This window comes from Hyperolius riggenbachi, chromosome 1 (genome assembly GCF_040937935.1).
Source record: "Hyperolius riggenbachi isolate aHypRig1 chromosome 1, aHypRig1.pri, whole genome shotgun sequence".
In the NCBI taxonomy this organism is placed as follows: Eukaryota; Metazoa; Chordata; class Amphibia; order Anura; family Hyperoliidae; genus Hyperolius; species Hyperolius riggenbachi.
Window position 1 is genome coordinate 519,410,476 of NC_090646.1, and position 22,962 is coordinate 519,433,437.

At 42.7% G+C, this 22,962-nt stretch overlaps 1 protein-coding gene across 4 annotated transcripts in view; it reads left to right on the top strand.

Moving 5' to 3' along the window:
* Window positions 1-22,962, top strand: part of IFT81 (intraflagellar transport 81) — a 191,389-nt gene that overhangs the window by 115,926 nt on the left and 52,501 nt on the right. For all 4 annotated transcript variants that reach the window (XM_068245244.1, XM_068245251.1, XM_068245265.1 and 1 more), the window contains exons 14-15: window positions 6,167-6,256; window positions 21,822-21,908. In XM_068245244.1, the coding sequence (XP_068101345.1) occupies window positions 6,167-6,256; window positions 21,822-21,908 (177 nt within the window). The remainder of the gene's footprint in view (window positions 1-6,166; window positions 6,257-21,821; window positions 21,909-22,962) is intronic.

The window sequence follows — 22,962 nt, forward strand, 5'->3', positions numbered from 1 at the left end:
GCCCTCTATCATCATGGCTTTTTAACGTCAGTATAGAAGCAATAATTCAGGCAATACAACACAATACAGAAATCAATGGGAATTAAAATTGGGGGAGAGGAAATCAAAATTCTTGCATATGCCGATGATTTATTGCTTACACTTACCGACCCTGCTGACTCCGTTGTTAAGTGCAAGGAACTTTTTGAAGAGGCGGAAGGTTACTCTAATTTCAAGCTTAACAAGAACAAAACTACCATTTTAAATATAGGTTGCTTCACACAAGTAAAATCAAATATCCAAAAGCATAATGACTTTAAATGGACCAATCAAGAAATTAGATATTTGGGTATAAATCTCTCCAGTAATCCTGATAATCTCTTTAATGTAAATTTTCCACAGATCATGAAAGAATGTAAGAAAAAGCTTAAGATGTGGGATCGTCCTTGCTTCAATGTATTGGGCAGAGTTAATATAATTAAAATGCTGATTCTCCCGAGACTTATCTTTCTAATACGATGTCTCCCGGTGGCGCTCCCCAGCACATGGTCACAAAACTGGCATAGGATTTTTCAGAATTTTATATGGAGCAGATCCAAACGTAGAATAAATTACAAACTTTTAACAAGAGGGAAGGAGATGGGTGGATTGGCTGCACCAGATGTGAATAATTACTATATAAGCGTGCAGTTAACCAGAGTCCTGGACTGAAAAGCTGAAACTTTTAAAGAACACGCAGGGAAAATATGGCCCCTGATAGAGAAGGAGGAGTGTAGTCTTCATTCGATTTTTACATGGATTCCTTGCAATATTTATAAACAATATATTATGTGCTCACACCCCCTAGTTAAACCAACCTTAAAAACATTTCATTGGATTATCATGAAATGGCATAGATTGACTGGCACTTCCCCTTTGACCTCGCTGGCTGACAACCCTGGATTCCCTCCTGGTAAACATATTGGCTGGTTTATTAAAAACCAGTTAAATAGTGACCTACGTATTATAAATCTTAAAGGTGACCATATATTAGGGATTCCCGGTCTAATCACTCATGCAAAGGGTAAAAGGACATGGGCTATGATACAAGCACAAAGCTACTTGCATAAATTACACTCTAAAGATGTACTGTTAAGAGATAGTTTAAACATTTTTGAAAAACTTTTTTTTCTAAATAGAATAATTCCTAAAGCATTATCAAAACTCTACGAATTTATAAGATCTACAATATACCATGCCCCCCTCCCTTTATACTGTGCGAAATGGGAAGCAGATCTGGATCAAGCTCATAAATTAAATTGGCAAACTATATGGTTAAACAACTGGAAGGTCCAGGACTCCGGATTACAATTAACCCAATTTAACCAGTTCGGCCTATCTGGACGAGCTTCCTCGTCCAGATAGGCACTGCTGCTGCCGCCGCCTCGTGCGCGCGATCGGGCGCGCCCCCGCGCGCGCTCCCGCTGCCCGCCGCTAGCCCCCCGATCAGTGAATGGGAATATAATTCCCATTCACCGATCTATCTTCCCCGCAGAAATACCGACGCTTTCTCTCCAGAGAGCGTGGTATTTCTGCCCCCAGGAAACATTTCCCCTACTTTTAAGTTCCTAGATGCGAAATTGTTCGCATCTAGGACTTTTTTCACTGTGGCCATCTTGTGGCCGAATAGTAAACTGCACCACAATTTATTTTTAATTAAAAAATATATATATTTTACATTTAAAATTAACAGTTTCCCTCCTACACCAAAAATTACCCACATACACTTTTTTTATTAAAAATAAAAATAAAAAATACAATTAAAAAAAAACAAAAACAACATAAATAGTTACCCAAGGGTCTGAACTTTTTAAATATACATGTCAAGAGAATATGTTATTATATTATTTAAAATTATAAGCTTATAAACAGTGATGGACACAAATTGAAAAAATGCACCTTTATTTCTAAATGAAATATTGGCACCATAAATTGTGATAGGGACATCGTTTAAATGGTGTAATAAGCGGGACAGATGGGCAAATAAAATACATGAGTTTTAATTACGCTAGCGTATATTAATTTCAAACTATAATGGCCAAAAACGGAGAAATAATGATTTTTTTTCATTTCTTTCTTAATCTTCCTGTTAAAATAGATTTAGAAAAGAATAATTCTTAGCAAAATGTAGCACCCAAAGAAAGCCTAATTAGTGGCGAAAAAAACAAGATATAGATCAATTCATTGTGATGAGTAGCAATAAAGTTATAGGCGAATGAATGGGAGGTGAACGTTGCTCGGATGCATGAGATTTTCGGACTGCGGTGCTGAACCGGTTAAAACAATTACCAGGTGGTACTTAACACCAGAAACGCTATACAAAATCTACCATCAGGGAAAGACATGTTGGAGGTGCGGTGTAGAAGGAGGAAGTGACATACACATGTGGTGGACATGCCCTATAGTAAAACAATTTTGGGATAAGGTGATAGTCTTCTCACAGAATGTTTTAGGGGAGGAATTTAACCTCACAGCCACAGAAGCTATTCTTAGTTATTCAGACAAATATCATAGCCCAGGCTGCAACCTCATTAAAGAAATAGGGACCATCATTGCCAAAAATCTGATTGTAATAAACTGGAAAAATTCTACTCCCCCTACATTGGAAGAATGGGTCAGTAAGATGGCGATGTATTGTGAAGATAGATGGCATGACAGTGAGGGAAATATATGGAATAATCTAACAGAGAACTGCATCAATAGATCACACAACATTTAAACAACCACCAGGGGGGGCGAGGGGGGAGCGGGACATACGCAGGGGGACTGAATGAAGTTTGGGTGAGAGTGTCTACACGTTATAGGGAAAAAAAAAAGGGGAAAAAATCAGATCTCAGTGGGCTGTTTGTGGTTTGGCCCCTTTTCTGTGTTTGGGCCCCGGTCGCCCGATGGCCGACTGTTTCGGGTTTGGGGCGTCTGCTGTTGACAGTTTAGGAATGCCAAACTATGATGCCAACCTTAGACCCACCGCCAACCAACATGGTGATGCTGTCTGTACAGCTGGGGTCAATATTACGCTGAGTTTGGTAAAAAAAAAAAAGAAAAAAAAAAGTATGAGCAGCCCGAAGTTCCTGTCTCCCCTCCTAAACTGTGTATCAGTTACCAGTAACCACAATCTCTGCTGTGATCGCTGTCAGCGTGTGTGAAGCGCTAAGGAAGGGGGCACTGCTACATCTTCCAACTACAGAGCTCCCAATAGCACCTCTTCACTCTCTGCTTCTGCCATTATGCCTGTGTGGAGCATGGAGAACAACAAGGTATTCCCACTCTGGCTCCCTCCTCACTGCTCTGCTCTGCCTCCACCCTGTTAGAGCAGGGCTACAAGAAAATTGCCACCAGTGTTTGCATTTGTGAACATCGGTGGCCATTTTCATGACACAATAGGCGCAGGGCAGCTGCCGAGACTCCACCGCTTTCCTGTCCCCGCCGGCGCTGGAATTCTGATGGTTCCCCGCACTATTGGCCACAGTGAGGAGACGCGCAGGGCGGTGTAAAGATCTGAAGGAGCAGCGATGTACACCATAGAGTGTGATATGTGCTGGTTTTTATTGAACATTGTAGGTTTTATTATTTCGCTTTGAGAGGAGGCATATTAAAAAGATTAATGCACTAGAGAGCGCTCTTTTTTTTCTTTTCTTTGCCATTTTCTTGTAGTTGCTCAAACTACAGACAAGAGAAGCAGGGAGGGAGACAGAGCGGGACACGGGACGTGGCAGGTGGGGACACATACCCAAGGCTGCCGCATCACATAAATGTGTTGAAGCACATTGGTTGGGAACCAATGGCCTAAAGTCTGGAAGACACTCCCTTTGCTGGGCTTCATGAAAAACTGTGGGATTGAGAATGTGTGCCTTGACCTCTCCCACTACCCCTGGGCTACTCATGAAAACCTCATTCTGCAGCCTAGTATGTTGTCCCTCCCCTCCCTTTAGGGTCATAGCCAAGCCCCCAACATTCATCAAACCAGCAGAGGATGATTGTTAAATGTAACAGTCAAACCCTCCCTAATCATAATGCTATGACGACATTAACATTCCACCAGAAAACATCAGTATGCTTGGAGAAGGCTCTAGCATGACATCATCATGAAACTTTGGGGTGATATGAGTAAAAATTGAGGTTTTGTATAAATGTAAAGTGTGTGTGTTTGTACCAGGGACGGATCTAGGGGGGGGGGGGGAGGGCAGGCGGGTATCTTGCCCCAGGCGCAGTTTGTTGAATTCTTAAGGCGGCAAAATTTGAATGGGGAATGGCAGTTTAGGCGCCAAAACCTGATCTTTAGGCACCAAGACTGACCTTTAGGTGCCAAAACTGGATGGGGAATGGCAGTTTAGGCGCCAAAACCTGACCTTTAGGCGCCAAAACCTGACCTTGCCCCAGGCGCAACTTAGTCTAGATCCGTCCCTGGTTTGTACGTGTTGGGGAAGGGGGCTGAGGGAGGATATGGATTAATTAAAAAAAAAAAAAAAAAAAAAGATTCCTAACCATTAATCTTAAAACTTTTGGCTTGAAGCCCCATCACCACCCACATCTCCAGGCTGTGACCTCAGACCACTTTTTCTGTGCCCCACTTCCTTGCAGTCTGCAGTGCCTGATGATTTGTCCAACATTAGCCTCAGCCACAGAATCTGTTGCTCAGTTCTCCAGCTGGCCTGCTTCAAATCTTGTGACAGAAATTTTAAAATATGAATCTGCTGCAGAAGTCTTGCTTTACTGGTAACATGCAGTCTACAAGGCTATCAGTCTGGAGAGGGACAATAGAACATGCTTGCGTGGTTTCAAATGCTATCCTGTCAGCAGTAGTGATCATTAATTTCACCTATTGAGTTCGTCCATAAGGAAATATTGTGCAGAAACAAAGGGGATTTTGAAATCACACAAGATTATGTCATAAAACAAAAGACAGATTTCCGAATGTGGCAGAGAAGAAAACTGAAGTTTCTTCATAGCTGCATCTATGAGAACTTCCCCAAAAAAAAAACCTGGTAAAATTGTTGTGTGCTGATACCGCAGGCAGTTTAGTAATAACGCTATTAATGATATGTGCCTTGTGCACACAGTGAAACCTGCTATGTTCACAACATGCGCATTGGTCGTATAATGTGTGTGTTACGCCTGAGTTTTGTAAATCAATTCCATGGTTTCTCCTATCGGAGAAGCCAGCAGAGGAAATAGGTCATTTATAAACTGATGTCCTAATTGCGAGTGTTTTAGCCAAACAGCCTTGTCTACGAAGACCTATATTATTATTTATTATTATTTTTTATTTATATAGCGCCAACATATTCCGCAGCGCTTTACAAAGCACAATAAGACGACAAGGGGAACATAGATACAGCTAACAAATATACAGCAGAGTTCCAAGCAGCACAAATATTGTTACAAAGACAGTAAACATTAGGAGGATGACCCTGCCCTTGCGAGCTTACAATCTAATGGGTAGTGGGGGACACACTAGGTAAGGGGGTGGAGGATGGATGAGGCAGTGATTCTTTGCCTCTGATTACATTGTGACAAATAAGTAAATAAAGGGCTATAGAATGTTATAAGCTTGTCTGAAAAGGTGTGTTTTAAGAGTGCGTTTGAAGATGTCCAGGTTTGGAGCATGACGTACAGGCTGTGGAAGAGAGTTCCAGATAAGGGCTGATGCTCGTGTAAAGTCCTGGATGCGAGCATGAGAGGAGGTGATCAGCTTAGAGGCCAGGATAATTTCTTGGGAGGAGCGAAGGTTGCGGGAGGGACAATATCTTGAGATTAGTGAGGAGATGTATGGAGGAGACAACTCGTGGAGGGTTTTGTATGTTAGAGTCAGGAGTTTGAACTGGATCCTCTGGGTAATGGGTAACCAGTGGAGAGAACGGCACAGTGGGGCTGCATCGGAAGAGCGTGTGGAAAGGTGAATGAGGCGGGCCGCTGCATTTAGAAGGGATTGGAGAGGAGCTAGCCTGTTTTTTGGTAGGCCACAGAGCAGGGTGTTGCAGTAGTCTAGGCGGGAGATGATTAAGGCATGAACAAGCATTTTGGTGGCCTCTTGTGTAAGGAAGGGACGGATACGGAATATATTTTTGAGCTGGAAATAGCAGGTGGTGGTTAATGAGGCAATGTGTATCGTATCTGAATTTACACTGCATTTTATTTATCATTCTAGGTAAAGAAGTTGAATTCCATGATAGCAGATAAGAAGACTGCACTGGCCCCTGTTATAAAAGAACTAAGACCTTTACGGCAGCAGTGCCAGGTTGGTAACGGATCTTTTTTTATTTTGTTACCTTTTTTACTTGTTTAATGGTTACTTCAAATAAATTGTGTTTTTCCTTTCTATGTTTTTTTTATTTATTAGATTTTTTGCCAAAAATCAATATTTAATTCAAGCATTTCAGTGTCTCATTGTTCTTTGAAATGACATCATAGAACAAATAAAACAGCTGAAGTTGCATCTTCTTTAATGTAGTGCTAAATATTCTCTTTTCATCATTACATCATTGGCACTGTCAATCTCAAACATTTTAACTTAAAAGTTAAATTGCACGAGTTAAAACATTGCTGTGAGCATTTATGTGGGTCCTAACTCCTTTAGGACCCACTGGCTGCAGTCGCTTCCTACATTAGTGGTTTCCAACTGCAAACTCTTTGAGTCTTGCCCGCTCTCAACCCCTCTCGGCCCCCCACAGACATCCCTGTACACGTACTGCGCCTGCGCAGAAAGCTCCCGGTGGCATCAGCGGGAGCGAAGTGCAGTGCACTGAATCACAGAAAAAAGGAAGTGAGCGGTGGCGGGGACCGGAGGATCATTTTGTCCCGGCGTGGGCACAGGAGGTCTGCGGGGGGTGCGTTAGAAGCACCAAGTAAGTTCAACTTTTTTTTTTTTTTTTTTTTTTTCTTCCTTCCCCCTTACAGTTGTCCTTTAATGCCTGAGAAACTAGCTAAGCAGAGGAGTAACGCAGTAGTTGCTTATATTTCACATCTGTAGTAACTGAGGGACTGGCAGCTAGTTGTACCTCCCAGTCTGGACAGCTTGTTACAGCAAGTGTGGAATTGCTGAGCATTTGACTTGAAGTATACAAGGTAAGGAAATTGAAATAATATGTGGCAATAATCCTAACAATATATGGAGCTGAACTAATGGGATTGCTCTTCTCTCCATGGATGCATGTTAGAGTGACGTTCCCATTATTGGAAGTCTCAACTAACGGGCATGTCTGACCGATTATCCAGACGCCATCTTCTATGCATCCAGCACCACCCAGCGGCTTTCCAGCATCCATGTTCGGCTCCCTGCATGTCACATGACCCGATGTGGGTTAGGTGACATGCTGGGAGCCGTACACAGAGGTTGCCAGAAAGCTGGGGAGGTTGCGTAGTGCTTTTAATGACTGCTCGAGCAACTGGCAAGCACATGTAGCCAGCATCAGGCATTCCCTGCCTGTGCCGGATACCGTAGGTCTTGCTGTATATGGATGAAGCAATGTCATCAACAATTAAGCAATTGACATCTTTAGTAGAACAGCAGGTACTTATTCACTCGAAATAGTCAGTTTCCTGAACAAATAAAGCTGGATGAATATACCCTGAACCAGTTTTCCTTTTTTAAACAAGAATTATCTTTCTTTCTGTAAACCAGACACAATTACAGCACGGATCTGTCAGCACTTAATGCAGTTTTTGGCCTCTGTTTAGTTATTAAAAACTCCAGGCCTATCAGCTGTTTTGGGATCATTCCAGCTCTTTCTAAAATAAACCAGAGCGGTTTATCAAAATACTGCAAATCTGCATTTGTAAGTTATTTCAAATACCTAAATGTGATTTGTTATCTAGCTGCAAAGTAACTCTCCACCAATCTAAATAATTGGTAATGATTTAAACATTTCAGCAAATGTTATAAAAATATTACATTTGGTTGTGTTTTGTTTAGTCATTAAAAAAAGTTCATTTATGGGTTGCTAAGATGATTTAACTACTTGACCACTAAGGGATTTTTCCCCTTTAGGACCAGAGCAATTTTCACCTTTCATCGCTTCTCCCTTTCTTTCGCCAATAACTTAATCACTACTTATCACAACAAAATGATCTATATCTTGTTTTTTTTCGCCACCAATTAGGCTTTCTTTGGGTGGTACTTTATGTGAAGAATTATTTTATTCTAAATGCATTTTAATGGAAATATTAAGAAAAATAAATGGGAAAAAAATTATTATTTCTCAGCCATTATAGTTTTAAAATAATGTGGATAAAAGCCACACATTTTATTTGCCCATTTGTCCCGGTTATTGCAACATTTAAAATATTTCTCTAGTTCAATGTATGGCGCCATTATTTTATTTGGAAATAAAGGTGCATTTTTTCTGTTTCACATCCATCACTAATTACTAGCCCATAATTTAGAAATTAACAGTGATATACCCTCTTGACCCTACATATTAAAAAAAAAGTTCAGTCCCTAAGGCAACTTTTTTATGCAAAATTTTTGGGGGGATACTATGGGAGAGTGTGGGAGGAAAGGAGTTAATTTTATATGTATTTGTGGGTCTCTTAATTAAAATAAATGTATGTACAGTGATGTGAAAAACTATTTGCCCCCTTCCTGATTTCTTATTCTTTTGCATGGTTGTTACACTTAAATGTTTCTGCTCATCAAAAACCATTAACTATTAGTCAAAGATAACATAATTGAACACAAAATGCAGTTTTAAATGATGGTTTTTATTATTTAGCGAGAAAAAACCTCAAAACCTACATGGCCCTGTGTGAAAAAGAAATTGCCCCCTGAACCTACTGTAATAACTGGTTGGGCCACCCTTAGCAGCAATAACTGCAATCAAGTGTTTGTGATAACTTGCAACAAGTCTTTTACAGCGCTCTGGAGGAATTTTGGCCCACTCATCTTTGCGGAATTGTTGTAATTCAGCTTTATTTGAGGGTTTTCTAGCATGAACCACTTTTTTAAGGTCATGCCACAACATCTCAATAGGATTCAGGTCAGGACTTTGACTAGGCCACTCCAAAGTCTTCATTTTGTTTTTCTTCAGCCATTCAGAGGTGGATTTGCTGGTGTGTTTTGGGTCATTGTAGTGCTGCAGCACCCAAGATCGCTTCAGCTTGAGTTGACGAACAGATGGCCGGACATTCTCCTTCAGGATTTTTTGGTAGACTGTAGAATTCATGGTTCCGTCTATCAGAGCAAGCCTTCCAGGTCCTGAAGCAGCAAAACAAACCCAGACCATCACACTACCACCACCATATTTTACTGTTGGTATGATGTTCTTTTGCTGAAATGCTGTGTTACTTCTACGCCAGATGTAACGGGACATGCACCTTCCAAAAAGTTCAACTTTTGTCTCGTCGATCCACAAGGTATTTTCCCAAAAGTCTTGGCAATCATTGAGATGTTTTTTAGCAAAATTGAGACGAGCCTTAATGTTCTCTTTGCTTAAAAGTGGTTTGCGCCTTGGATATCTGCCATGCAGGCCGTTTTTGCCCAGTCTCTTTCTTATGGTGGAGTTGTGAACACTGACCTTAATTGAGGCAAGTGAGGTCTGCAGTTCTTTAGATGTTGTCCTGGGGTCTTTTGTGGCCTCTCGGATGAGTTTTCTCTGCGCTCTTGGGGTAATTTTGGTCGGCCGGCCACTCCTGAGAAGGTTCATCACTGTTCCATGTTTTTGCCATTTGTGGATAATGGCTCTCACTGTGGTTCGCTGGAGTCCCAAAGCTTTAGAAATGGCTTTATAACCTTTACCAGACTGATAGATCTCAATTACTTTTGTTCTCATTTGATCCTTAATTTCTTTGGATCTTGGCATGATGTCTAGCTTGTGAGGTGCTTTTGGTCTACTTCTCTGTGTCAGATAGCTCCTATTTAAGTGATTTCTTGATTGAAACAGGTGTGGCAGTAATCAGGCCTGGGGGTGACTACAGAAATTGAACTCAGGTGTGATAAACCACAGTTAAGTTATTTTTTAACAAGGGGGGCAATCACTTTTTTCACACAGGGCCATGTAGATTTGGAGTTTTTTTCCTCACTAAATAATAAAAAACATCATTTAAAACTGCATTTTGTGTTCAATTATGTTATCTTTGACTAATAGTTAACGGTTTTTGATGAGCAGAAACATAAGTGTGACAAACATGCAAAAGAATAAGAAATCAGGAAGGGGGCAAATAGTTTTTCACATCACTGTAGGTGTAATTTTACTATTTGGCCACAAGCATTATTTACAGTAGATTGCGTCTAGATCAAAAACGTGATTGGACTTACTCATCATGCATATACGTCTAAGTTTGAAAACTCGTTAATTTCCAACTTTTAACTAAACTGAGAAGAAATTTAAAGAGTAACTGTTAGCCCCAAAACTGAAAATTAAATCTCTCTTGCAATCTTTTATTTACTATTTAAATGAGCCAAAAAGGCATTGTAGAAGTTAAAAATCAATATAATTTTTTTACTATGTATCCTTTTACCCCAGCTCCGGACGCAAAGCCGCATATCAGATACTGCTGAGCATGCATAGCATGCCTAGCTCTGCCCGACCCCCCTCTCCCCCCCAGGACCAGGTGCCGATATATGCTCACTCCAAACAGCTGACCGCTCTGACACGGAGAGAGAGCGGGAGCACTTCCAGCGCAGCCGCCGCCGAGTCACATGTGAGAGATGCACGTGCATCTCTCACATGTGACTCGGCGGCGGTGGCTGCGCTGGAAGTGCTCCCGCTCTCTCTCCGTGTCAGAGCGGTCAGCTGTTTGGAGTGAGCATATATCGGCACCTGGTCCTGGGGGGGAGAGGGGGGTCGGGCAGAGCTAGGTATGCTATGCATGCTCAGCAGTATCTGATATGCGGCTTTGCGTTCGGAGCTGGGGTAAAAGGATACATAGTAAAAAAATTATATTGATTTTTAACTTCTACAATGCCTTTTTGGCTCATTTAAATAGTAAATAAAAGATTGCAAGAGAGATTTAGTTTTCAGTTTTGGGGCTAACAGTTACTCTTTAAGGACATGCAAAACAATATGGAGAATAATCAATAAAATAATAGTTTTAATATTTATAATACACTATAATAAATGAATTATAATATTATACAGTTTTATAGGGTACAATATCAAATGTCACATTCTGCCTAAGATCTTCCCTTAGGTCCCTAGGTGCTTATAGAGCAATTGTGTAAAAATAAATACAGTAGAATATATACTTTGGTATTGTCCACATATAAGATAAAGCAAATTCAGTGAGGAAAGTCCTGCACATAAAGAGCCCCCTAGTCCCTTCAGCTGTTCTATCTTTGGCTTGCATTTGGAATTATCGGGTCCCTTACAATGTAACTCGAGTCATTACTAGAATTAAATATATCGAAGAGTTTAAAATACTTTATTAGTTTTCCATAAACTCTAGGATGCATGGGCTTCAGCTATAAAAGAATGACAAAAATATAAGTCTTAGCCTCTAATTTTTGGATTGTCAGAGCTCCAAAACTAGAAATGAAAATGGGGCACCATAGAGAGCCGCCTTATCACTGTTTAATAAACTCAAAATAAAGAAAACTACATGCAGAGTAATAGTTTTGACAGGAAATTTACAAGCCAATGAAGTGGCTCTTCCTAGTGAAACTATTACTATGAATGCTGTTATGATATTCTGTTACAATTAATTTCAGTTACATTGATTTGTACAATGTCTTTTCAGTATTGATTATATAAGATTTTGCACAGCTTCTCACATATGTTCTTAAAGAGACTTAAAAGTGAGAGGGATATGGAGGTTTCCATGTGTATTTTACATTTTCTGCTGAACCCGTGCTTCCTTCTTTAAGCCAAGGGCCTAGAGCAAGTTTGCAGATTGCATGCTGTGACTAAAGCGTGATCACATTAGCTGCGTGCTTTTTCAGGTGTGTGACCCGAAAAGATTAGCAGGACAGCCAGGCAATTAGCATTGTTTTAAACAAAATAAGTATGGCATCCTCTATATCCCTCTTACTACTGGGACACATTAACATACTCTGAGTTTCAGATTGCTCAGCAAGCTCATGGTGAACCAGAATTCCTAGGAATTTGTAAGGGGCTAAAAAAGACCAACAAGTACTCATACTAAAATGCTATTCAAAACAGAATTTTGCCTTCTTAAAGGATACCAGAGCTGAAGGACTCTGGTGAAATGGACATATGGTATGTGTGTGGGGTAGATACTTACTGCGCCTTCCGTTCCCCTCTGCCACTTGCCATTCTACTGTAGCAAGCTCCATTCCAATAGCCGTTCCAGTAACCTATGACCTGCAGTATGTCCGTTGTGGCTGCGCTCAATGCCGTTACCACTAGGGCTGTGGAGTCGGAGTCAGGGCAATTTTTGGGTACCTGGAGTCGGAGTCGGGAAAAAAATTGCACCAACTCCAAATTCGAATGAATTTAAACTGTAATTAAAATAGAAAATATGATAAAATGTTCTATTGCTCAGATAATAGTCGTCATAAATAAATTATATGTACAGTAATAACTTGCTTAGTCCACAAAAATGAAATAAACCAATCAAAAAATAGTTACTTGTGCTGCTTCAATAAAGCATTCCCTGTAATTTTTAAAGTCAGATACACATGTCTGATTGTGACTGTATATATGATGTGTACACAGGAATCTCTTATATATACTAAATAACATCTATGCCTTAAGAATAAAGCCTGATGTGTAGCTGTGTCACTAATAGAGATGGTCAATGAGATGGAAATAATTCTGCGCCGATACTGCTTTAAGCAAATTTACACACTCCCTTTGCTCATGAAATCAAATAATTTGATATGTTGTTAAAATTCTGTTTGATGACTACGAATTAACCACTTGAGGACCGTGGGCTTTACCCCCCTTAAAGGACTTACGAGCCCAAAAAGCTAAAAAAAGATAAGTACCTTATTCAGTTTTAAATGCACGGAGGACGCCGTCCGCGCCCTCCGTGCAGTTCCGCCGGGTCCCCGCAGTCTGATCGCCCCCCGTGCCGCTCCCGACCCCACGGACGGGGTCGGGCTCCCCTTCCTCTCCTAAGATGTCCGCCGGAGCCGGCCGCGGCTGCGCAGTCCGCATACGCGTTAGTGCGGCTGCGCAGCTCTAGGGCCTCCCCCCTCGATCCACGCTACTGTGCGTGGATCGGGGGGAGGGCCCTAGAGCTGCGCAGCCGCACTAACGCGTATGCGGACTGCGCAGCCGCGGCCGGCTCCGGCGGCCATCTTAGGAGAGGAAGGGGAGCTCGACCCCGTCCGTGGGGTCGGGAGCGGCACGGGGGGCGATCAGACTGCGGGGACCCGGCGGAACTGCACGGAGGGCGCGGACGGCGTCCTCCGTGCATTTAAAACTGAATAAGGTACTTATCTTTTTTTAGCTGTTTGGGCTCGTAAGTCCTTTAAAGAGACTCCGTAACAAAAATTGCATCCTGTTTTTTATCATCCTACAAGTTTCAAAAGCTATTCTAATGTGTTCTGGCTTATTGCAGCACTTTCTGCTATCACAGTCTCTGTAATAAATCAATGTATCTTTCCCCTGTCAGACTTGTCGGCCTGTGTCTGGAAGGCTGCCAAGTTCTTCAGTGTTGTGGTTCTGCTATGAACTCCCCCTTCCAGGCCCCTCTATGCACACTGCCTGTGTATTATTTAGATTAGGGCAGCTTCTCTCTTCTCTCTTATCTTTTACAAGCTGGATAAATCGTCCTCTGAGCTGGCTGGGCTTTCACATACTGAGGAATTACAAACAAGGGCAAAGCTGTTTGCAGGAAGAAAAGAGCAGCCTGAAACTTCAGTGCATGAGAACTGCAGGGGGAAAGAAACACACAAATGATCTCTTGAGATTCAAAAGGAAGGGTGTATACAGCCTGCTTGTGTATGGATGTATTTTTCTATGTGTGGACATACTGTACATCAACCTACTTCCTGTTTTGGTGGCCATTTTGTTTGTTTATAAACAAACTTTTAAAAACTGTTTTTAACCACTTTTAATGCGGCGAGGAGCTGCGAAATTGTGACAGAGGGTAATAGGAGATGTCCCCTAACGCACTGGTATGTTTACTTTTGAGCGATTTTAACAATACAGATTCTCTTTAAGGACCGGCCACTTTTTTTCCATTCAGACCACTGCAGCTTTCACGGTTTATTGCTCGCTCATACAACCTACCACCTAAATGAATTTTGGCTCCTTTTCTTGTCACTAATAAAGCTTTCTTTTGGTGCTATTTGATTGCTCCTGCGATTTTTACTTTTTATTATATTCATCAAAAAAGACATGAATTTTGGCAAAAAAATGATTTTTTTAACTTTCTGTGCTGACATTTTTCAAATAAAGTAAAATTTCTGTATACATGCAGCGCGAAAAATGTGGACAAACATGTTTTTGATAAAAAAAAAACCCATTCAGTGTATATTTATTGGTTTGGGTAAAAGTTATAGCGTTTACAAACTATGGTGCAAAAAGTGAATTTTCCCATTTTCCAGCATCTATGACTTCTGACCACCTGACATGTTTCATGAGGAGCTAGAATTCCAGGATAGTATAAATACCCCCCAAATGACCCCATTTTTGAAAGAACACATCCCAAAGTATTCACCGAGAGGCATAGTGAGTTCATAGAAGATATTAATTTTTGTCACAAGTAAGCGGAAAATGACACTTTGTGACAAAAAAAAAAGTTTCCATTTCTTCTAACTTGCGACAAAAAAAAATGAAATCTGCCACGGACTCACCATGCCCCTCTCTGAATACCTTGAAGTGTCTACTTTCCAAAATGGGGTCATTTGTGGGGTGTGTTTACTGTCCTCGCATTTTGGGGGGTGCTAATTTGTAAGCACCCCTGCAAAGCCTAAAGGTGCTCATTGGACTTTGGGCCCCTTAGCGCAGTTAGGCTGCAAAAAAGTGCCACACATGTGGTATTGCCGTACTCAGGAGAAGTAGTATAATGTGTTTTGGGGTGTATTTTTACACATACCGATGCTGGGTGAGAGAAATATCTCTGTAAATGACAATTTTTTAATTTTTTTTACACACAATTGTCCATTTACAGAGATCTTTCTCCCACTCAGCATGGGTATGTGTAAAAATACACCCCAAAACACATTATACTACTTCTCCTGAGTACAGCGATACCATATGTGTGGCACTTTTTTGCACCCTAACTGCGCTAAGGGGCCCAAAGTCCAATGAGTACCTTTAGGATTTCACAGGTAATTTTGAGAAATTTCGTTTCAAGACTACTCCTCACGGTTTAGGGCCCCTAAAATGCCAGGACAGTATAGGAACCCCACAAATGACCCAATTTTAGAAAGAAGACACCCCAAGGTATTTTGTTAGTAGTACGGTGAGTTCATAGAAGATTTTATTTTTTGTCACAAGTTAGCGGAAAATGACACTTTGTGAAAAAAAACAATAAAAATCAATTTCCGCTAACTTGTGACAAAAAATAAAACCCCACTAATGACCCCATTTTAGAAAGAAGACATCCCAAGGTATTCCGTTAGGCGTATGGTGAGTTCATAGAAGTTTTTATTTTTTTGTCACAAGTTAGCGGAAATTGATTTTAATTGTTTTTTTTTCACAAAGTGTCATTTTCCGCTAACTTTTGACAAAAAATAAAATCTTCTATGAACTCACCATACTCCTAACGGAATACCTTTGGGTGTCTTCTTTCTAGAATGGGGTCATTTGTGGGGTTCCTATACTGCCCTGGCATTTTAGGGGCCCTAAACCGTGAGGAGTAGTCTTGAAACCAAATGTCGCAAAATTACCTGTGAAATCCTAAAGGTACTCATTGGACTTTGGGCCCCTTAGCGTACTTAGGGTGTAAAAAAAGTGCCTCAGGAGAAGTAGTATAATGTGTTTTGGGGTGTATTTTTACACATACCCATGCTGGGTGGGAGAAAGATCTCTGTAAATGACAATTGTTTGATTTCTTTTTACACACAATTGTCCATTTACAGAGAGATTTCTCCCACCCAGCATGGGTATGTGTAAAAATACACCCCAAAACACATTATACTACTTCTCCTGAGTACGGCGACACCACATGTGTGACACTTTTTTGCAGCCTAGGTGCGCTAAGGGGCCCAACGTCCTAATCACAGGTCATTTTGAGGCATTTGTTTTCTAGACTACTCCTCACGGTTTAGGGCCCCTAAAATGCCAGGGCAGTATAGGAACCTCACAAGTGACCCCATTTTAGAAAGAAGACACCCCAAGGTATTCCGTTAGGTGTATGGCGAGTTCATAGAAGATTTTATTTTTTTGTCACAAGTTAGTGAAAAATGACACTTTGTGAAAAAAAAAATCAATTTCCGCTAACTTTTGACAAAAAATAAAATCTTCTATGAACTCGTCATACACCTAACAGAATACATTGGGGTGTCTTTTTTCTAAAATGGGGTCAGTTTGTGGGGTTCCTATACCGCCCTGGCATTTTACGGGCCCAAAACCGTGAGTAGTCTGGAAACCAAATGTCTCAAAATGACTGTTCAGGGGTATAAGCATCTGCAAATTTTGATGACAGGTGGTCTATGAGGGGGCGAATTTTGTGGAACCGGGGTAGGTTTGGCCGAGTGATCAGGAGCCCACACGGGGCAAATTAGGGCCTGATCTGATGGGTAGGTGTGCTAGGGTGTGACAGGAGGTGATTGATGGGTGTCTCAAGGTGTGATTAGAGGGGGGAATAGATGCAAGCAATGCACTGGCGAGGTGATCAGGGCTGGGGCCTGAGGGCATTCTGAGGGTGTGGGCGGGTGATTGAGTGCCCTAGGGGCAGATAGGGGTCTAATCTGATAGGTAGCAGTGACAGGGGGTGATTGATGGGTAATTAGTGGGTGTTTAGGGTAGAGAACAGATATAAACACTGCACTTGGGAGGTGATCTGACGTCAGATCTGCGGGCGAACTATTGGTGTGGGTGGGTGATCAGATTGCCCGTAAGGGGCAGGTTAGGGGCTGATTGATGGGTGGCAGTGACAGGGGGTGATTGATGGGTGGCAGTGCCAGGGGGTGATTGATGGGTGGCAGTGACAGGGGGTGATTGATGGGTGATTGACAGGTGATCAGTGGGTTATTACAGGGAAGAACAGATGTAACTAATGCACTGGCGAATTCATAAGGGGGGGTCTGAGGGCAATCTGAGCATGTAGGCGGGTGATTGGGTGCCCGCAAGGGGCAGATTAGGGTCTGATCTGATGGGTAACAGTGACAGGTGGTGATAGGGGGTGATTGATGGGTAATTAGTGGGTGTTTAGGGTATAGAACAGATGTAAACACTGCACTTGGGAGGTGATCTGACGTCGGATCTGCGGGCGATCTATTGGTGTGGGTGGGTGATCAGATTGCCCGCAAGGGGCAGGTTAGGGGCTGATTGATGGGTGGCAGTGCCAGGGGGTGATTGATGGGTGGCAGTGACAGGGGGTGATTGATGGGTGATTGTCAGGTGATCAGTGGGTTATTACAGGGAAGAGCAGATGTAACTAATGCACTGGCGAATTGATAAGGGGGGGGGGGGGGTCTGAGGGCAATCTGAGCGTGTAGGCGGTTGATTGGGTGCCTGCAAGGGGCAGATTAGGGTCTGATCTGATGGGTAACAGTGACAGATGGTGATAGGGGGTGATTGATGGGTGATTGATGGGTAATTAGTGGGTGTTTAGGGTAGATAACAGATGTAAACACTGCACTTGGGAGGTGATCTGACGTCGGATCTGCGGGCGATCTATTGGTGTGGGTGGGTGATCAGATTGCCCGCAAGGGGCAGGTTAGGGGCTGATTGATGGGTGGCAGTGACAGGGGGTGATTGATGGGTGATTGACAGGTGATCAGGGGGATAGATGCATACACAACACAGGGGGGGGGGGTCTGGGGAGAATCTGAGGGGTGGGGGGGTGATCAGGAGGGGCAGGGGGGGATAAAAAAAATATAGCGTTTACAGATAGTGACAGGGAGTGATTGATGGGTGATTAGGGTGGTGATTGGGTGCAAACAGGGGTCTGGGGGGTGGGCAGGGGGGGGGGGGGTCTGAGGGGTGCTGTGGGCAATCTGGGGCAGGGGGGGGGAGAAATCAGTGTGCTTGGGTGCGACATAGGGTGGCTGCAGCGTGCCCTGGTGGTCCCTCGGACATTGGGATCACCAGAGCAGGAGGCAGCCTGTATAATACACTTTGTAAACATTACAAAGTGTATTATACACTTTGTATGCGGCGATCGCGGGGTTAACATCCCGCCGGCGCTTCCGTATGGCCGGCGGGATGTTGCGGCAGGTGAGCGGTGACAGGCGCCGGCGGAGGATCGCGTCACGGATGACGCGATCGCTCCGCCCATGCCCTTACAAGGACCGCCGCCTCTGTGGGTGAGCTGGTCCTTGCGGGCTCCACTTCCCGGCCGCCCCTGTGCGTTAGGCGGTCGGGAAGTGGTTAAAGAGTACCTGAGACGGATGAAAAGTTTTATACATATCTGGGGCTTCCTCCAGCCCCCTTCAGGCTATTCAGTACCTCGCTGTCCTCCTCCGCCACCTGGGTCTTCTGCTATGAGTCTCAGTAATTCAGTCAGTGCAGTCCGGCCACGTGACGCTCTCACAGCCAGGAGCATTCTGCACCTGCGCAATAGTGCTGGCTCAAGTACCTGGACCCATAGCAGAAGATCCAGGTGGCGGAGGAGGACAGCGAGGGACTAATTAGCCTGAAGGGGGCTGGAGGAAGTCCCAGGTATGTATAAAATTTTAATTTCATCTGTCTCAGGTTTACTTTGTTACACAGTAGTACTATACTCTACATATGCTCTCCCCACAGAGCTGCAGGGAATCCACTGAGAATGTTGTGCACATTGAACACAGAGATGTTGTCTATCCCCCATAAACCTGGTTCAGATTGTGCATGAAGAAAGTGTAAGAGGAAGAATCTCCTTATTTCCCTGCAGAGTACCTGCACATCACTCTTACATGCACCCACAGTTACATTGCCCAGGGCCATGATACATGTTCTTTGTTCCGTTCTGTACTTTTTACAAGTACTCTTACCAAGGACTAGTTTTAGTCTATGACTAAAAGTATTAGAGGAAGAAAATCCGCCGGCTATCCAGGTAACTGGTATTATTTAAAAGCGAACAAATATGGAAGCCTCTATATTCCTTTCAATTCAGTTTTTAAAATTCCTAAGCGTTGGCAGTTAAGAGATGCATTTTATGTTACATACTTTCAATCAACAAGATTGTAATATGCAAATTAGAGGATTTGGAGTCGGTGGAATCCTAACCTGAGGAGTCGGAGTCGGTGGATTTTTGTACTGACTCCACAGCAGATGCCAGCATGTCTCCACAGCACAGACTGCTGACTATTCTGGAGAGCGCACGCTGGGATGCAGTTAGCGGGGGGAGTGTGCCTGTGTGCTGATGGCATTTAGCGTGGCCACAAGGGTGCTGATCGGACATACTGCGCATGCGCGGTGCATTATGTCCAGGTCACAGACTACCTGAGTCGCCTGGGTCGGTCATAAGAATGGGGCTTGCGACAGGAGAACGGACAGTGACGAAAGGGAATGAAAGGTGCGGTAAGTATCTACTGTAACACCCCACACCTAACGTATGCCCATTTCACCAGAGTCCTGTTCTGGTATCCTTTAAAACAGAAGGTATTTGTGATTATTCATGTTGGAGTGAGCATATTATGTATCCCACAATGCATCACTGCTGAATATGTACATTATTCCTTACAGGGACAACAAAGGGATGATTTGCATATTCAGTAGTGATGCATCATGGGAGACATAATATGCTCACTCCAACCTAAATAATGGGAAGTACCTTCTGTTATAAGAAGTCAAACTTATGTTTTGTTTAACATACTCTGTGATCTTTCTTTCTTTTTATTATTCTATATGTCTGTGTATCTCTGCTTGCATTCCTAGGACTGCATACCTGCTGCAGCAGTGCTGAAATGGTCCTAAACTGTTGAATTACATTTTTCAGATTGGCGCTGTATGGTGCATGGATTTATAGCAAACATGGTTTAAGCTTGCTTATATGATTTTAATGTGCATATAAATGATAAAGCACAATGGGCCTGATGCACAAAATCACAGTAATATTTCCGTGTGCTGTTTGTGCATGTCAGCATTACTGCGATTTTGTGCATCAGACCCAATGAATCCATAGTGTTCCTAGTAGGAAATGGCAGATAGGATGGTCTGTTTTCTGCCAGTTAATGTATTAGTGCAGGTGTTGAAAATTAGTAAAAGTGGCTGTTGCTCTGTAATTACTCGTTCAGCAAGGTGAGAGTTTCTTTACAATCTCGTGCTAATAGTACTCCAAACACAGTTTACATAATGTGTGTCACCACATATAAGCTGACTTTTTTACGCTTACAATTTGGGTATAAAGTTGGGGGGAAGGTCAGATCGGCTTATCTGCAGATGTTACACCAAGAGCAGGACACCCCTATACAGAGCGCATTGGAGCTGGCTGCAGGGTGCAGATCTACCTGTTCTTGCATCCACCTTTCTACCTGGCAACTTCTGAACTGACCACTAAAGCTCCAGGCTCACTGCAGTCACATAAGAGTTACCTTGGAGCTCTAGTGGCCAGTTCAGAAGCTGCCGGGGAGCTGCAGGAAACGGAGCTGGAGTGAGGAGAGGTAGATATGCATTCAGCAGCACTTTCCAACACATGCTTTGCATGGGGGGCTAGGGTGCCACAATGAGGGGTTGGCTGATCTGCAGGTCGTACCTTTTGGTCTATCACAGAAAGCAATGGTGCAGTTTTCCACTGCAGTCATTGAATTCACTGTCACATCTTCAATAACTGTCTGGTTCAGCTCATGCTCCATATTGGAGAAGGTAAGACTGCAGCGCGTCATCCAATCAGCAGAAAGAATCATTGACTGTAGTTTACCTTCCCTGCAAGACATTTACACTAGCAGGTGCAGGAAGAGAGTGACCAAGTATGTCTCTGACCTCTCTCAGCAGGCCCACTCCATCTTCCAACCTCTGCCTTTTAATGTGAAATACCGATCAGTTGTAACAAAAACTTCCAGGCACAGTTTCTTCCCTCAGGCAGTAGCCTGGCTTAATGAAGAAGCATGCTAATTCTAAAACTGCTGGGGCATGAAAACATTATTACACAGAACTGAAAGATGAATGCTTCATCCCATTTTCCAATTATTTTTCCTACTGTCTTTGGTTTGTAATTGTCTATATTGTCGGTCCTTGTATCATATTGTCCGTATCTGTTGATTATGATTTTTGAAAAGAAGCAGCTGGTATATGTTAATTTATTTTTTCATAGACAGGGTGGTAGCTTCTGTATAAATGTAATGGGAATATACTATGAGGCCAACTTAGCAACAGTGTTTGGTGGCGTTCTTATATTGCGCATCATATGGTTGCCTCTACCATGTGTATATGAACAGTGCCCTATAATAAATACTCATTAATGACAATTAAAATCTTGAAATGAAGTGACACATCCATGAAATGTGTAATCACAGCTTGTGTGCTTGGCAGATAGATTGAGCAAAGTTAGTCATTTGTAGCACAACATGTTCAACTCCTCAGTAATAGTCAGAGGTTTGCAGAAAACTGTTACAGTGGTTTAATATAGTGTCTGCTTCATAGCCAGTGTGTTTCCAAGCCATATGTCGGTCTGAAGCTTCAGACAGCACCATTCGCCCATCCCCCTCCCATGTGTGAACGTGGAATGATATACATCTGCTAAGTTTAAGTAAGCAACACTCTGTGTGCCAAGATGACAGGTTCAAGCTGCTGACTGACAGGAACTCTCTGCCCATGTGCTGAGATATCACAACTTGCTGACATGAATCTCTGCCCTTTTCACATTAGGAGCTGACCCAGGAGTACGATGAAAAGAAGGCTCAATATGACAGCTGTGCGGCTGGCTTGGAAAGTAACTGCTCCAAACTAGAGCAGGTATAATGTTGTTTAACCTATTCTTATAAACAAGAGCTCTGTTTGCCTCCAAGTGTTTGAACTGAAAGCTGTTTTAATTTGAACGTGTCTTAAGTGTCATACCAGTCATACAATATTTAAAAGCTCATTATGTGTGAATGGAGAGTGGCCGCTACTTTCACAAGTCGTAACCGCTCCCATTCTTGTCTTTGTAGTTACAGGAATTCTAAGTAAAGAAAATGAGGAGTGTGCATGTGATAGTCACATGCGCCAGAGAGTAGTCTGTCACTGGAGCCCTGCAGCTGGATTCATAGTGTCTGGGCAGCCTTTGCATGCACTCTCTCTGCACTCCTGCTGAGGGCTTTCTGCTGGGACTGTTAGATGATTGACAACAGCTAACCATGGGAGTTAGTGGTTGAGGCACTAGAAGGACCACCATAAAGCCACAACTTAAGTTGCAGTGAGTGAACACCATATGGCTGCCAAAGACCTGGAACTCATGATTTCAGTAGGAAGGATCTAATGATGGTCTCCTCTCTGGTGTATGTGACCAGTACACCCACACTCACATCTTCCTGTGGCAGATGGAGTCCTTAGATATCCTGAACTGATATTGCAGTCCGGATTGTCATCAAATTCCATAAAAGTTTTATGGGCCACATACAACTTATACTTAAGCACCCCTCTTTGGCTGTTGATGCATGATAAAATTCTGAGTCCCCACCTTAGGCCCGGTTGTTTTAATGCATCCAGAGCACCACCCTTTACCTCTAAGTGACAGCTCTATGCATCTTTGTCTGACAGCTAGTGGATTGAGGACCCAATGGTGTCTGATGCCTTTTTTCTCTCACTGTTACCTCTCTAGAGTCTCCAGTTCTGATGGTCCTCTGGGTCCATTGAAAAGCCAGATATTTGTTTTGTGTCCATCCTTTCCTCTGTAATGCTTTCTCATAATAAGTCAGCAGGTACTGACTCAGCTCAGCGGTGCTCACCAGCCCTAACCTATATTTTTGGAGTAGGCATAAGCCATATTAATATGTAAGATAAAATATACTATGTAGTAAATGATATTTTG